The sequence below is a fragment of the Melopsittacus undulatus genome, chromosome 8 (genome assembly GCF_012275295.1).
Source record: "Melopsittacus undulatus isolate bMelUnd1 chromosome 8, bMelUnd1.mat.Z, whole genome shotgun sequence".
NCBI classification, from domain to species: Eukaryota; Metazoa; Chordata; class Aves; order Psittaciformes; family Psittaculidae; genus Melopsittacus; species Melopsittacus undulatus.
Window position 1 is genome coordinate 22538620 of NC_047534.1, and position 13727 is coordinate 22552346.

Genomic DNA, 13727 nt, shown 5'->3' on the forward strand with positions numbered 1-13727 from the left:
TCAAGTACAAAAAATGTTTTAAAACCATAACTGTGTAGTTTGATTTTGGAATAACGTGACAATGCAGTGCTTAATTTCATTCCTTTATTTCTATGAATTGTCCAACTTATTATTCATATAAAAAACAGCATGTAAGTATATAAAAATTTCATTGGAAAAAATAGCCTTTTTTTTTTTAACTGTACAAAAAACCCCATCTAAAACTGAAATGGTAAGAGTAATTTTTTTATTTTAAGGAAAGGAACAAAATACTGCATGTTTACAGTTGAGCAGAACAATGGCAGGACCCAACATTACAGAAGTAAAATCCAAACAAGCCCAAAATTAGTACAAAAAACAGAACAAAAAGAAAAAAAAAAGGTGGCACCATTTTTAAAGACTGCTGGGTCAAATCATTAAGAACAATATTTATATAAGTCATTAACACTCATAATTAGAGTGTCATACAAATCTGAGTGAAACTGCTAAGGAGAAATCACTAGAAGTCCAGGTGCTTCTTGCCGATGGCCATAGCACCACATCCTGAGCTCAGCAGTTTGGCGGATCCTGCCAGCTCCTGTTTGCTTGTGCGGCTCACTGTGTCTGACAAGTCTGGAGGCAAATGCAGTCGCTGTGGCAGGAGATTTTCAGGAGGGAGATGGGGAGAGAGAGGACATAAAGAGAGAGAGGAAAAAAAAAGAATAATTGCAGAGTTTATTTTCCATAGCATATTTCAGAATGCAGTCTTTTTCCTGACTGATCAACACATATAAAACACTCCCTAGACACTCTTTTAGGCTGAGCTGGGAACAGTTTTGTATGTTTTATATACACTGGATTCTGTAAATTGGAATGGATTTTTTCCTTTTTCCTGAACAATATCCAAATGTGCTCGAGGTATTTAATTATATCTTTGGGCATTTCTCCTCTAAAAACAAGTGTTTTGCCTGTATGTCAGCCCCTGTATCAAATCCTTTAATTTCTATGGCATTACAATATAGGTATAGTTTTGTTTCGAACATGTATACTTTGTGGCAGAGTCTGAAAATAAATGATGTCATGGTAAAAAGATGGAGAGGGCTCACCCTGGTTGCAGCATTATTCTGCTAAATGTTTCTTCTTCACGTTCTACTTATAGTTGCTGATAAAACCAAGCAGTGATAGTAGTTGTGTCTGTATAAGGCAACCATACATGCTGATCAAACCTTGCCATCCCTTGTGAGTTGTAAGAACATCATATCCAGTTTACAGATGAGGAAACTGAGACACAGGTTACATGGTTGTCCACAAGCACACAGTCCTTGCATAGCAAACCTTATTTTTCAGCTATGACAAAAACATTTCAACTCTCCCTCTGAGGTTCTTTTACACTGGAGATAGACACACAAGACATGACATTACCGTTTAGCTGTGGTAAAGTAAGGTGAAAATGAATGTAAACCTGAGGCTTTATTTGGCTTGCTTTTGGACGCAGTGAAGTACTGAAAGCTGGTGAGATGAAACAGCTGAGCATCTCTCACCCAGTGCAATAATTTATGAATCTGGTATCATGGAAGAAGCATATTTCTTGAAAGATTTAGTACGCAAAGGCTAAATTATGTGGCTCTTCCTTTAGAATGCACATACTTCTGAAAGGAACAGGATAACAGCAATGGCTACAAAACTGTATTGCGAGGCTGTGTGGGCTATCCGTATTCTCTGCTTTTACTATGGTTTTGCTTTTATCACAATGCATAAATATAGCTGCCTTTATTCAACACCTTTGCAACTTTTGTAGGATAAGAATGTAATTAAAATATTTATATTAAATATTTATATAAGAAAAATCTGTATTTACAGATGTTCAATTCATTGCTAGCTCTGGGATTGTGCAATGAGCTGTAACTTGAGAGGTGCTCCAAAGTGCTTCTTACCACCAGCCACTCCTGGCTGTGAGCAGTGGAGGGAGAAGAATGTGTGCTGGGTGGTTATCTATCTCTTCTATGGGAAATGAATGCATAAAGTAACACATGTGGAGTAGGAAAGCCTGTGTCCAGGGTGAGATTACAGTCCTCTGCACTGAAACAGGACAAATGTGTGTATTTATTTGTAGCACTTTGCCTGTAAAGCACAATATGTATCAAAACCCCATCCCTTGTATATATAATTTAGTAAGTATGTAGCTCTTACATGTCACTGTATTAAAATCAGTGTTGTGTGTGGTATCCTTCAGGTAGACTTCTTATTCCTAAGAAGACTAAGCGTGGCTGTGGATGTGAACTGTGCTCCATGATGCCTCATTTCTACATTAACACAACATAAATCAGGGCATGTGCCTATCATCTTGTTTGTCTGCTGAGAAAAACATTTGGGAGGAAAGAGCCAGCATACAACTTGGATTGTATGAGGGGGGGTTGTGACCACTAGAAAACGAAGGACGAGGGAAAGCCAGGAAGTGCAGGGGAGCACTTAGCACACCTTTCAGTCACATTTTCTTTCCAGAAAATTGTACAGTACTCTGCTAGCAGGATACAGGGTATCTGGTATGTGGGAGGTGGAGAGACAAGAGAACTAATCCAACGTTCTCCCTCACACTGTTAGCTTATCTCTGCTCCCACTGGGAGCAGGAGAGTTTGCTTACTCTTGGGAAAATGTAGTCCCACTGTCTTCCTCCTGCAATTAGTGACCCTCTTGCCAAGTCTGCCAAATGAATTCAGAGCAAGGTCATGAAGAGCAAACAGAACTGAAACTCAGCAAAATCTTCTTACACAGGGACTGACTAATACCACAGACAGCAAACAACTGTAAATCCTGCCATGCTGGCCTGGACTTGGAATCTGGTCCAAAGGGAAAAAAAGTAATTGATATGATATTTATACATTTACAAAAACTCAAATAGGAAAAGGAAAAATTAAAGATCCTCAGACTGCATGGTGGGACTGAACTAGGCTTTTACAAATGTGTTTGTTACGATGCAGTGTTTCATTATACACACATATACTCTTCTTGCCCCATCTTAGTGAGGAGGTTGCACACTGCTCGTTTAGTGAATGGCTATTCACTATTCTGTTTTCTTGCCACTGTTTACTCTGAACTTTTCTGACATATTTATTGTACGCTATTCAAAGCTTGTTCTGAAGACAGAATGGCTTTTCAATAGCACATGTCAGTATACAGCACAAGAATGCTTTGCAAATACCAACTGTGTTATTTTCCTAAAATTATTGAGAGATAAGGCAGTAAAGTTACCTCCATTTTAGGGATAGGAAATTGAGGCACATAAAACCCATGGCAAAAGTTGTCTAGTGATTTCAGGAGCACAAACTGAGGCATTTAGGACTTGCTTTTCCAGAATGTTCAGCACTGTACGGCATTTCACATGATCAAATGCTAACTTTATTTGCAGCTGAGTGTCTAGTAATTTTTCAAGAACCTCTAGTCAGGCACTCAGAAAACGAGAGAAAATAAGAGTACAGAAATAAAAGTGCTGGGTTGAAGCAACGTGATCACACAGAAGCTCAGTGGCGTAGACAAAGACACATCATACTTTCTATGATATACTTCAATTGTCTTAATTATGAGACCATCCTTCCTGCAATCCTTGCCATCTCTACAATCCCGATTTTCAAACATGACAGCAAATCAATGGTTCTCCAGGAAGCACATTTCACTGTGTGTGCCACATTCATCCTTAGATCAGATGTATTCTGAACAGCAAACAACACTATCGTCCTCTGAAAACAACTGAGTGTTACCCTGCCATTAAGATCTGAATCATAGCGCACAAACACACATTTCCTCTGAAAAAAGTCTAAATAGGCATTCTAAATGACCATTCCTTACATTTCCTTTTTACAGCTTAAAAACATAAAAAGGTCTGCAAGTATTAGTACTATTAAATATTTTAGCATCATTAAGAGTATTCTAAATTATAAACCACAAACTGGAAATTCATTGCATGGCATTATTCAGATATCCACAGGTTAAACAAAAGGCCTTTATTTTTGGCACTGATAGAGACACTGTGGTTCCTTGAACTAAGGCAGTAAGTGATGGCATGAACAGGTGGTGATTCTTTTTGAACACCACCATTACAGAACGATCAGACATTTTCACAGGTATTTGATGACCACAGAAAACAATCACATTTAAAGTTCTAATTCAGGACCAAATGTTTTCTGGTGGACAGACTCTGCTATTTCTGAGGCTATGATCTCCATTCATTTCAATCTCTCTTATCAGTCTGATAAGAATCAAGCTGATTTTGCTCACATTGGCAATCCCAGTCTCAGTTTTCTCCTTCTAAGCACCTAATATCTGCTCCTGCCAGTCCTGGCTTCCTCTTGCCCATTTCTGCCAATATTCCATTCCCTGCTGTTGTTTATTCTTTTAAATAATTGACGATTTTCATTAAAATATTCCAGCATGCGGATAAACACAAAACTTCCTGAAGTCTACAGCAAGCTGGCAGGCCAACAGTATTTTAAGGCAAAATGGTCTTAGGCTGGCAAAAGTAAATATGCAAGTGAAAAGAGGAACTTCTAATTGCCTTCCGTGTGATAGTATCTTAGAGCCTGTATCAAAGAAAGGTAAACTTTGTCCGTGTGAAAAACTAGGGAATGCTGGAGTAAAATTCCTCTGTGCAAGTTAATTATGTATCTGCATTATTATAGTAAACAACCTACATGATCACACACTTTTCACCCATGCAGGCTGTTAGGAAGATATAAATTTAGGATCTTCAGAATCAGACTCCAAGCTTCATTGAGTAAGAAATAACTGGCTATGGAAGGAGGCATAGCCAGGGAAGGGGCATGATCTGAGTGCTGGTGCTTTCCGCCTGAAACAGAACCTGAAGGCTTTGCAGTGATAGGAACAATTACACTGAAGCCAGCTAAGCACACAGCTTTAGGGCATGCATTACGAAAGGAAAACAGTTCAGACAAAACTTATTACATACTTGGCCCCTGCTCCTCCTTCTGCCTGAAGAAAACTTCTAATGACTTTATTTGTTCTCAATGGGGGGGAAAAAAGTAGCAGTGGAAGATAAGAATATGTAAAATGACAGGCCAGAAGGGACACTGAGCAGCCAGTTAGTCCAGTCCCAGCACTGAGGACCAAATATAGTACTGACAGATTTCTGACCTGGCTTGCCTTAAGAAACTGGATGTAAAGATTCAAGTCATGGCTATTCTATTCACTATGAATTTCCAGTCTGCTGGTATATTTGGTTGGGTTGTAATCTACTTTTTTAAAACAACAAAATCCCTAGTAGACAAAAAAACTAGCAAGTGCTTTGCCAGTGTAGCTAATTATATCAAAGGGATTATTTTACAGATTTAGTATAAAAATTAACCTTTCCAATGTAAGACTTTTTTCTCTTCAGCATTAAGAGGATTGACCAACAGTTTTCCTAACAACCTTTCCTGATGCTAATTATACCTCGTTACAAAATGCATAGAAACGGTACGCAGGTTTTTACTGAAAGTAATTATTCTTCATATTATTAGAAAATCATTATAATATTTTTGATACTATTATAACTGCAGTATTGTAGCAAACAAATACATAGTAACATGAGTGATGCAAAACCATTGAATCTCATAGAAAAAGAGGTGGTAGTTCATTCTTAAGTTGATATATATTAAAGTAATTCCACTGAAGTTAACCTTGTGACTCTGTGAACAGTTTTATGAAGTTTTAACAACCAAGCCCAAACTTCCCAAAATTAAACTATAAAAAAAACCTTTACAATGCAATCTATTTGGATCTTTAACCATTATTAGTCTACCATGGCTGCAGTCTTGCCTTGGGGCAGGGAGATGGGTTAATGACCTCTCTAGATCCCTTCTAGTTCCATTTACTGCAACTCCACGAACACTGAAGTCACCAAAGCTGAAGGGATTTGGTTTAGGGGGAAGAAGAATTTTAGGAATGCTGGGAAAATGAAAGATGCAGACTCCTAGTTGGGGAGCTTTATACCCTGCTTATTTCTCTTTGAAGCAGAACTCCTGCTATTCCATAAAGCCCACACAAGAGAACCTGAAGAGTCTGTGGTACAGAACTGAGTTCCTGTTTCTGTTTTCTCTTCTGCTTATGCTGCCCATAATGCACCCCTTGCATTACGTTTTCTCTTTTCTGTCTTTTTATTAATACCTCACTTATAATTACCAGTAATTATTTCTATTATCATATTACCTAGACTTCAGATTTTTATATACCTTCACTGGAACTGCTCTTCTTATTTGGGCAGTGGTGGAAGGATTTAATAGAGGTGGCTGAGTCCACCAGAGACACTGAGTGTACCTTCAATGCAGTGCCAACATGTGGCACTGATTGTTTGCCTTGCTCTCAGCTACAGCTTCAGGGCCATTGCGAAGTGTCTATCTACATGGTGAAAATGTCCTGAATGAACAGGCTTACCTGATGTCCTCACAGGCTGCATCTTGCATTTCTAACTCAGGTAGCTGCCGAATGGTTACAGACTTCTTAGGAGATAGAAATTTCAGGAGCATCTTAGCCTTGCCAATCAGTGACTTTACTGCTTTCTTATCAGGTCATCATCAAGCACAGTAATCAACTGGTCTTCACGAAAATGAATTACTACCTTTGGGCTTAATATCAAAATGCATGTGCAGGTATGAAGCAAAGATGAACAAAAACATGCAGGTATGAAACTAATTTTTTTCAAGAGAGAAGAGTTTGTTAAAATATTTTACATGGAGATGATTATAAGCTCTGGCCTCTTCTCTCGTAAAGTTTGACAACTGAGACACTAGGTATGTGTATTCTGATGAAATTAATTAACTTTTATAGGATATGTAGTCTATTGGAGTGACATATCACTTACGTTGACATAACTTTGAAACAACTCACATACAAATCTGACAATATTGCTAGCGAAAGATATAAAATTCATACCAATGCCACAAAACCTAAAAATACTTCCCAGTGAGAAAAAAGCCCTTTACCACTGAAGATATTATGAGCTTTTACAGCAACTGAAAAGACATTCCAATGGGCCTAGACCTGCATCATGCAGAAATCCTATGACAGTCTTGAAATCTGGTTCACAAATAGTGACAGCATCTCACAACCTATTATATTTATCTTGTGGAAAGAATGGTGTCAAACTGTCCTCCCATAACTGCATTTAGGTCTTAGGCAAGCTATTTTTAAACTCATTTATTATGAATCTCTTACTTTCCTGTTCATGTTACAATTTTCTCAGTATTTTAACTAATTCAGGAGACAAACAAGTTTTCTGTATAATGGACATGACTCAGTTTCTTCTTGTTCTGCAACACCTACAGATGCTATATTACCATTTTTAAATCACAGTAATGAATACGTTTTCTAAATTGATTATGAAGACAAAAGACTTTTAAATAGAGCATTCTAAAATTTTCTACTTTTCAGGTGACTGTGATTGACTAATCACGACTAGATCAACCCATGTTAAAATAAGCACATCTACCATATGCATTTCCTATATTTTTTTTTAGTTAAAGCATAATCTGAGCCATCAAAATTAATTACTGCTAACATCAGGTGTTGAGAGAAGGCTTCCACTAAGAATAGCTGATAAATATACTTCTACCTACATATCCCTGCCTGTCTGCTAAAGGACACATTGCTAATATGAAAATACTTTTTTTATATATAGCTAATAATACGTAAAACACTTGGAACACTATTCTAAACTTATTTTCCATCACTTACAGAATGTAAAATAAACCCAGGGTAATTGTAATTTTTACCTTATCTGCAGGACAGTGATGTTTTGTGGTGGTTTCCAATACTACAAAGAGAATATTTAAACAGGGGCTTTAAAGGTACCTGGCAAAATTAAAATCCATTACTAAACACACTTTTGTGACAGACTTTGTAAAAGCTGTTTTACTTTTCAGAATGCTGAATCTTAGTATGTGCCTCTTCAGTGCAGCTTTCCAGTGTTACCTGCTTTACAGAAGCAACATGATAATATCCAGGAGAATTCAGTTCAAACTGTATGATTCATTTGGATACACCACACAGTACTGTTTCTGTCCCCTGGCCAGAAACCTATACAAAGTACTTAAAATCTAAACTCTTGAATCTGAATTTAAAACTTGGTTTATTTAAACACTGGCTATTGCAAAGTGAAACTCTTTCAGACATACCTCTACAAATAATTCTGTATATTTCCGTAAAATGAATCCCTAGAGGATTTCAGATGGCTGAAGAAGTTCTAATAACATGCAAGCAGAAACAGGTGGGGTTTTGTAATGCAGCATGTGCAGCATTAATCACTACGTTTCAATGACAGAAAAGCAGAGACAATTGTCTGAACAAACACTTTCATTCCAAAGAAAAACCTCCAAGATGTTTTAAAGATGATTTGCTACATGTGAAGGGACACAAGTGAAAGATAAGAATACCAGGAGTATTTACCTTCTGTGATGCTTGAGAACATTGAGTATCTGGCACCACATAGTGCCACTCAAAACCACATCTACAATTAACAGAGCTGCTTTATATTACAATGGCACTCTCCACAAAATGAAGAAGCTCCCCATGTTGTAAATGGGGCTGGACTCATCAGGGATGGTTATAGGCTATCCAATGACTACAACTGTTCAACCAGTTGTCATATCAAAATTCAGAGAAATACATGGTAATCTTACAACCAGAACTGTACTAAATACTTAAATAGCATACTACTGAAATACTGATCCAGCTCTGATCAAGCACATATTGAAACACTGTCTCTGTCCTAATGAATTTACAGTCTGAATACACAAAGTAGGTGAAAAGGAAGAAGTAAAAGAAATTATCCAGGCAGAAGGAAAAAGTCATGATACATAAATAGTGTATTAATTAAAAAGTTTTTTTTTCTTTCCAACTGAAAATAATAATTGCACAGAAAGGTGAGTGAAAGAGAACAGCCATAGGGGAAGAAATTAAGTGACAAAGAGCTAAAGAGCAGATGGAGAGAAAAAAAGATGGAGGGCAGGAGGAGATATATTATCTAGGTGTGTTATTGTTGAGATTGGAATACACTGTCTGAATGTTGAAGGGAAATACTGTTCTAAATTCAAACGGTATATCAGGAGTCTGATTATATCATCTATGTCCAAAGCAAACAGACTAACATTTCTCCTGTAGATATGATATTTTTGTTGAATTTCTCCTCCCTAAGCTTACACAAGAGGAGTGTGGGACCCATGATGCAAGTCTGAGTAGTTCTAGGGCTCTCAGGATAGTTGGATGTATGCTAATGTTAATGTCACATTCTCTTCCCTGATGGATTCTTTCAACCTAATTGCAGTGTCTACAAGTCAGCCATTCAGTCTAACCTATATTAAATACTTAGGGTAAGTGAATCATCCTTGCAAGTGCTTGCCCATATCTGCTGATGATTCAGGAAACCTGTATGACTAGCTTAAACTAAATTCTTAACTTAGAGTGTCAAGGAGAGGAATTCAGTACTACAACTCTATGAAGCTTCTCATTGAGACAGTGCCTCCACATCTCTTTCTTTGAATGACATTGCAACATGCCACACAGTACAGATTTTGTATCAAACCACAGATGGCTCACTGGAAACGTTCCAGAGTTGCTGGCGATGCCTGCACTGTTCTACAGCTTGTGTCTCTCTACTGAGAAGAGCTTGAGAAGTGTTCAAGACACTGTGCGTACAAACAGAAGCTATAAAAGTGAGAAGGAGGGAGAAATGGCACTCAGAGACAGAGGCATCTGTTCTAGGAAGTCCAACATACTACAATGTTACTGCTACCTTCTAAAATTTAAGCTAAGCTGGAAACCTAATAAATATTTGAGTTTGCATCCAAAACTATGTTATCCACTGTAATCTATCAGGCTTCTGTCTCATCTTAAATATTTTGTCACTTTTCAGAAAAGTCATTAATACATCCATTTAAACCCACCATTTTATCTGAAGGTGTGCAACACCACAAATAACTGATAAAATGTTTTCTGTCTCTTGATAAAATGGTTCAGATAGATCTTAACACTTCACAGACAGGTTGTGCTTCAAGACAGTTAACTCTCACTGGCAAGTCTCCATTACAAGTGCATGTCAATGCCTGATCTGCCAAATCAAAAAGCAACAGAAATGCAGACGTATTTCTGAATGGAACAGTTCTGCCAGCGATCGCTAAACCATGCATGGCCTACAACCTTCTACTGGTCACAAGTATCTAATCTCTAAATCCAATGAAACTGAGTTTAATGAAGTGGTTTCCTAAGAAGAACAGAGGAAAATGGGCCCTGCTCTGAGACTCTGGACCACCCCAGCTGGACCAACTGCTGCCTTAGTAGTTTTTCTAGATTTTGCATTTATTGGCAATGCTGATTTCCTCCTATACATCAGTTACAGAAGTTGTGTGTACAAACACAATATGTAACTATGCATGCAAATGCACACATTATTTCTCACTGCATATGAATTACTGATAATGGCCAATGTGTCTACCTACAGAATCTCTCCAAGGCATTGCTCTAGAAAGCACTGAGACAGCGTGAGCTGCACTGTTTTACATTCAACTACAAAATGCAAACCACAGAACCATAGAATCCCAGACTGGCTTGGGTTGGAAGGGACCTTGAAGCTCATCCAGTTCCAGCCCCCTGCTGTAGGCAGGAGTTCCTCAGACTAGATCACATTGCTCCAAGCCCCATCCAACCTGGCCTTGAACGCTGCCAGGGATTGGGCAGCCACAGCTTCTCTGGGCAACCTGTGCCAGTGCCTCACCAGCCTCACAGAAAAGAACTTCCTAGTATCTCATCTCAATCTCCCCTCTGTCAGGTTAAAGTCATTCCCCCTTGTCCTGTCCCCTACATGCCCTTGTAAAAAGTCCCTCTCCAATGATGGGGTTCTGGTGTCTACTGGCTTTCTTGGGTCTCATGGCAGTACATGTTTCTAACTAGGCTGCATGGTATAATCCACTAAGCAAGTATGGCAACTGGAAAGGAGCACTGGGCTCAAAGATCTGGCCATGTCTGAGATACAGGAAAAGAAACTACCTATACAGTATGTCCCTGAATGCCTGTTTCAAGAGACCACTGTCACAGGTTTGGCAAATCGTTGGTTACGAAACAGTAGCACACAAGGGGGCAAAATGTAAATACTAGCTGGAGGGTGGTATTGTTTTATACTGGGAGTAGCCTTTTGCTCGATAGTCTACTTACCTTTTTAGGTCAGCTAGAATTAGAGGATTTTCATTGCTAGGCAGCTCAGAACATCTATGAAGCATTTCTGGGTGTTCAGACCTGAAGCATACGCTGTCTGAAGGGAAGATTCATCGCCCTATGTTACACAGCCTGCCAGGCTTTCCCCTCACCCTGACGGCACAAGGGCTTGGGCAACAGGAAAGCACCTTAACTTCGTGCAGAAACATATTACATGACCAGAACACAATAATTAGCACATTTGTAAAGCTTCAGGGGTAGGAACAATTTAATAGCTTTTTGAAGCAGACTAATTTTCTGCAGCTTTTCATCTCTTTTTTTTTTTTTTTTTTCCCCAAATCATTTTGCTTTTCATGCATGGACAAGTTCTTCTTTGCTACAGGTATTTTCTGAATCTGTCTCACAGGATTATTAGAGGAATAACTGAAATTATTCAATCACTTTAAAACAGTGCTAGAGAAATGAAAAAGTGCTATGCAAGTGCAACCTATCATACTAATCTCTGTTTTAAAAGCAAGTATCATTTACATAGATAAAGGTATTGCTGGTTTACAAAATTCTGCACATTTACAGACCAAGGCTGCTAAACAGAGGACCAGTTTGTTTGTTTGTGGCTTTTCACAAGCTTGAAAATTCAGCTCTGCAATGGCAAATGCCACTGTCAGATGCTCCGTGCTAAGGCAAAACCCAGGCCAGAACAGAAGTATTTCTGCTATCAGTGCCTTCTCACCTTAAAACTGTCACTGATAAGGAAGTATGTTCAGACCCTGTAACTCCCATGTAAGGCTGTAGACATCATATAATTAATATTTTAGTATCTCTTATTTTCAGTACTAATCCTCCATGACTCATAAGAGATGTAGTTTAAAACTCCAGCTAACAAAGCCTTTTGTAGTGTTATTACCAAATAACCTTAGACTTCAGAAATCACTCAGTTGTTATTTAATATCTATACTATTGGATCAACCTGTTTTGGTATGAAAACATACTGTGCCATATATTTACTCAGTGATTGATATTGCTCATACAAAAAAATACAAAAATCACATTGGTGGTCAGGTGGTGACTCCCCTTTGGCAAACCAGAGCTTTAAAGGAAGTTTAAACACAGAATAAAAAGTTGCTGGGGAAAGGTTAAAAGACAAGTCATTCTAATACCTTTTTAAATGACTCTAAGACAGCAGGACTCAGTGTAAACTGAAACAAACATATTAAATATGTGTGATGGAAACTGGTATCACATTAAATGCGAGACTTTTGTGACTAATTGAGATAAAATAAACATTACTGTTTATCTGGAACTTGGTGGGGGGGGGTAGGAGGTGGGGGGAGGGATGAACATTTGAGCAGATTCCTACATCAAAAATGTGTTTTGTACAGAAACTATACGGCAAATTATAGTTATTTGCTTTCAGTTGTTTCTAGCTGTTATTTGGTTTTGTACTTTTCATGTGTCAGTATTTTTTTCATTTCACTTCTTTATTCCCTACTACAAGCAAGTCTCTTTAGAGCAATAAGATCTTTAAAATCCCTTTAGTGTTTAGAAATGTCAACAATTCAGTAGGCTATACTTGATGAATAGGCCAGATAGAAAAATCTGCCTCAAGTTTTTATCTCAAGAGAAGTAAGGTGCTTTCAAGAGCACTTGATTTGAGATTTAGAAGGCTGCTGCTATTCAGCCAGGCACTCTTGAGAGCTGTTAAGTCCTGACCCATAGCATGAAAACAGGTTGGAGGGAGGGAAGAAATACCGGTAACAAATATATTTTGTACTCCTTGTATAATTTCTTCTAAATACCATTTTTAAACATTTCTTCCTATAACACATAAAAACCTAAGAGAGCAGACAATCTTATCAGATGATCTTATTTGAATAGTTTGAATGTAGCTGGAACTTGCCAGAGGAAACAGCTACAGTGCTGGAAAAAGACGAGGCTCTAAAGGAAAAAAATATCTAAATGGTTCTTTCCATTTGAATAGATGGCACTGACATATTAAAGCTTCCTAATCTTGAAAAAAGACATAGAAAACAAAGATGCTTTAACTTCAAAATATGCAGTGGAAGAATATGAAATGGTTTGGTTTGCTATAATTATATATATATATAATTTTTTAATAAATCCTTCCATGGTATACAACCAATCTGAATACCAGACTACAAGGAGTTCATTAAACATCATAAAACGATCAATGTAAGATATCTGCACACCAATTAATAATATCAGATGGAAAATAAACCAAACTCTAAGTCAATCCTTTTATAGGAATAGCTGTCCTTCACAGTTTATTGTGCTTGTGCACATGCTCTCTACCTCAAAAGTACTTTAGTTGGGTAACCGGTTGCTTGAATAAGAACTTAGTTAATAACCTAACAGCAACTGACCACATTATTTGGCCAAATGTCTCATCAGTATCTTCTGCCCTACTTTCGGCATCTCTGAGTTTCGTAGAGATATAAAAGAAAAGGCAAAACTAGGTCATTCCTGGGTTGAACAAAAGAATTTTTGTAGTAGTATAAATTACTGACCTTTCTAATAAGCCTAGCATTCCCAGCAAACCAGGTCATCCAATCCAACTC

At 37.9% G+C, this 13727-nt stretch overlaps 1 protein-coding gene across 2 annotated transcripts in view; it reads right to left on the reverse strand.

Annotated features, from left to right (window-relative positions):
* Positions 1-209: 209 nt before the first annotated feature.
* Positions 210-13727, reverse strand: part of ELP4 (elongator acetyltransferase complex subunit 4) — a 138871-nt gene continuing 125353 nt past the window's right edge. For both annotated transcript variants that reach the window (XM_031050355.2, XM_031050354.2), the window contains one exon: positions 210-610. In XM_031050355.2, the coding sequence (XP_030906215.1) occupies positions 479-610 (132 nt within the window). In that variant the 3' untranslated portion in view covers positions 210-478. The remainder of the gene's footprint in view (positions 611-13727) is intronic.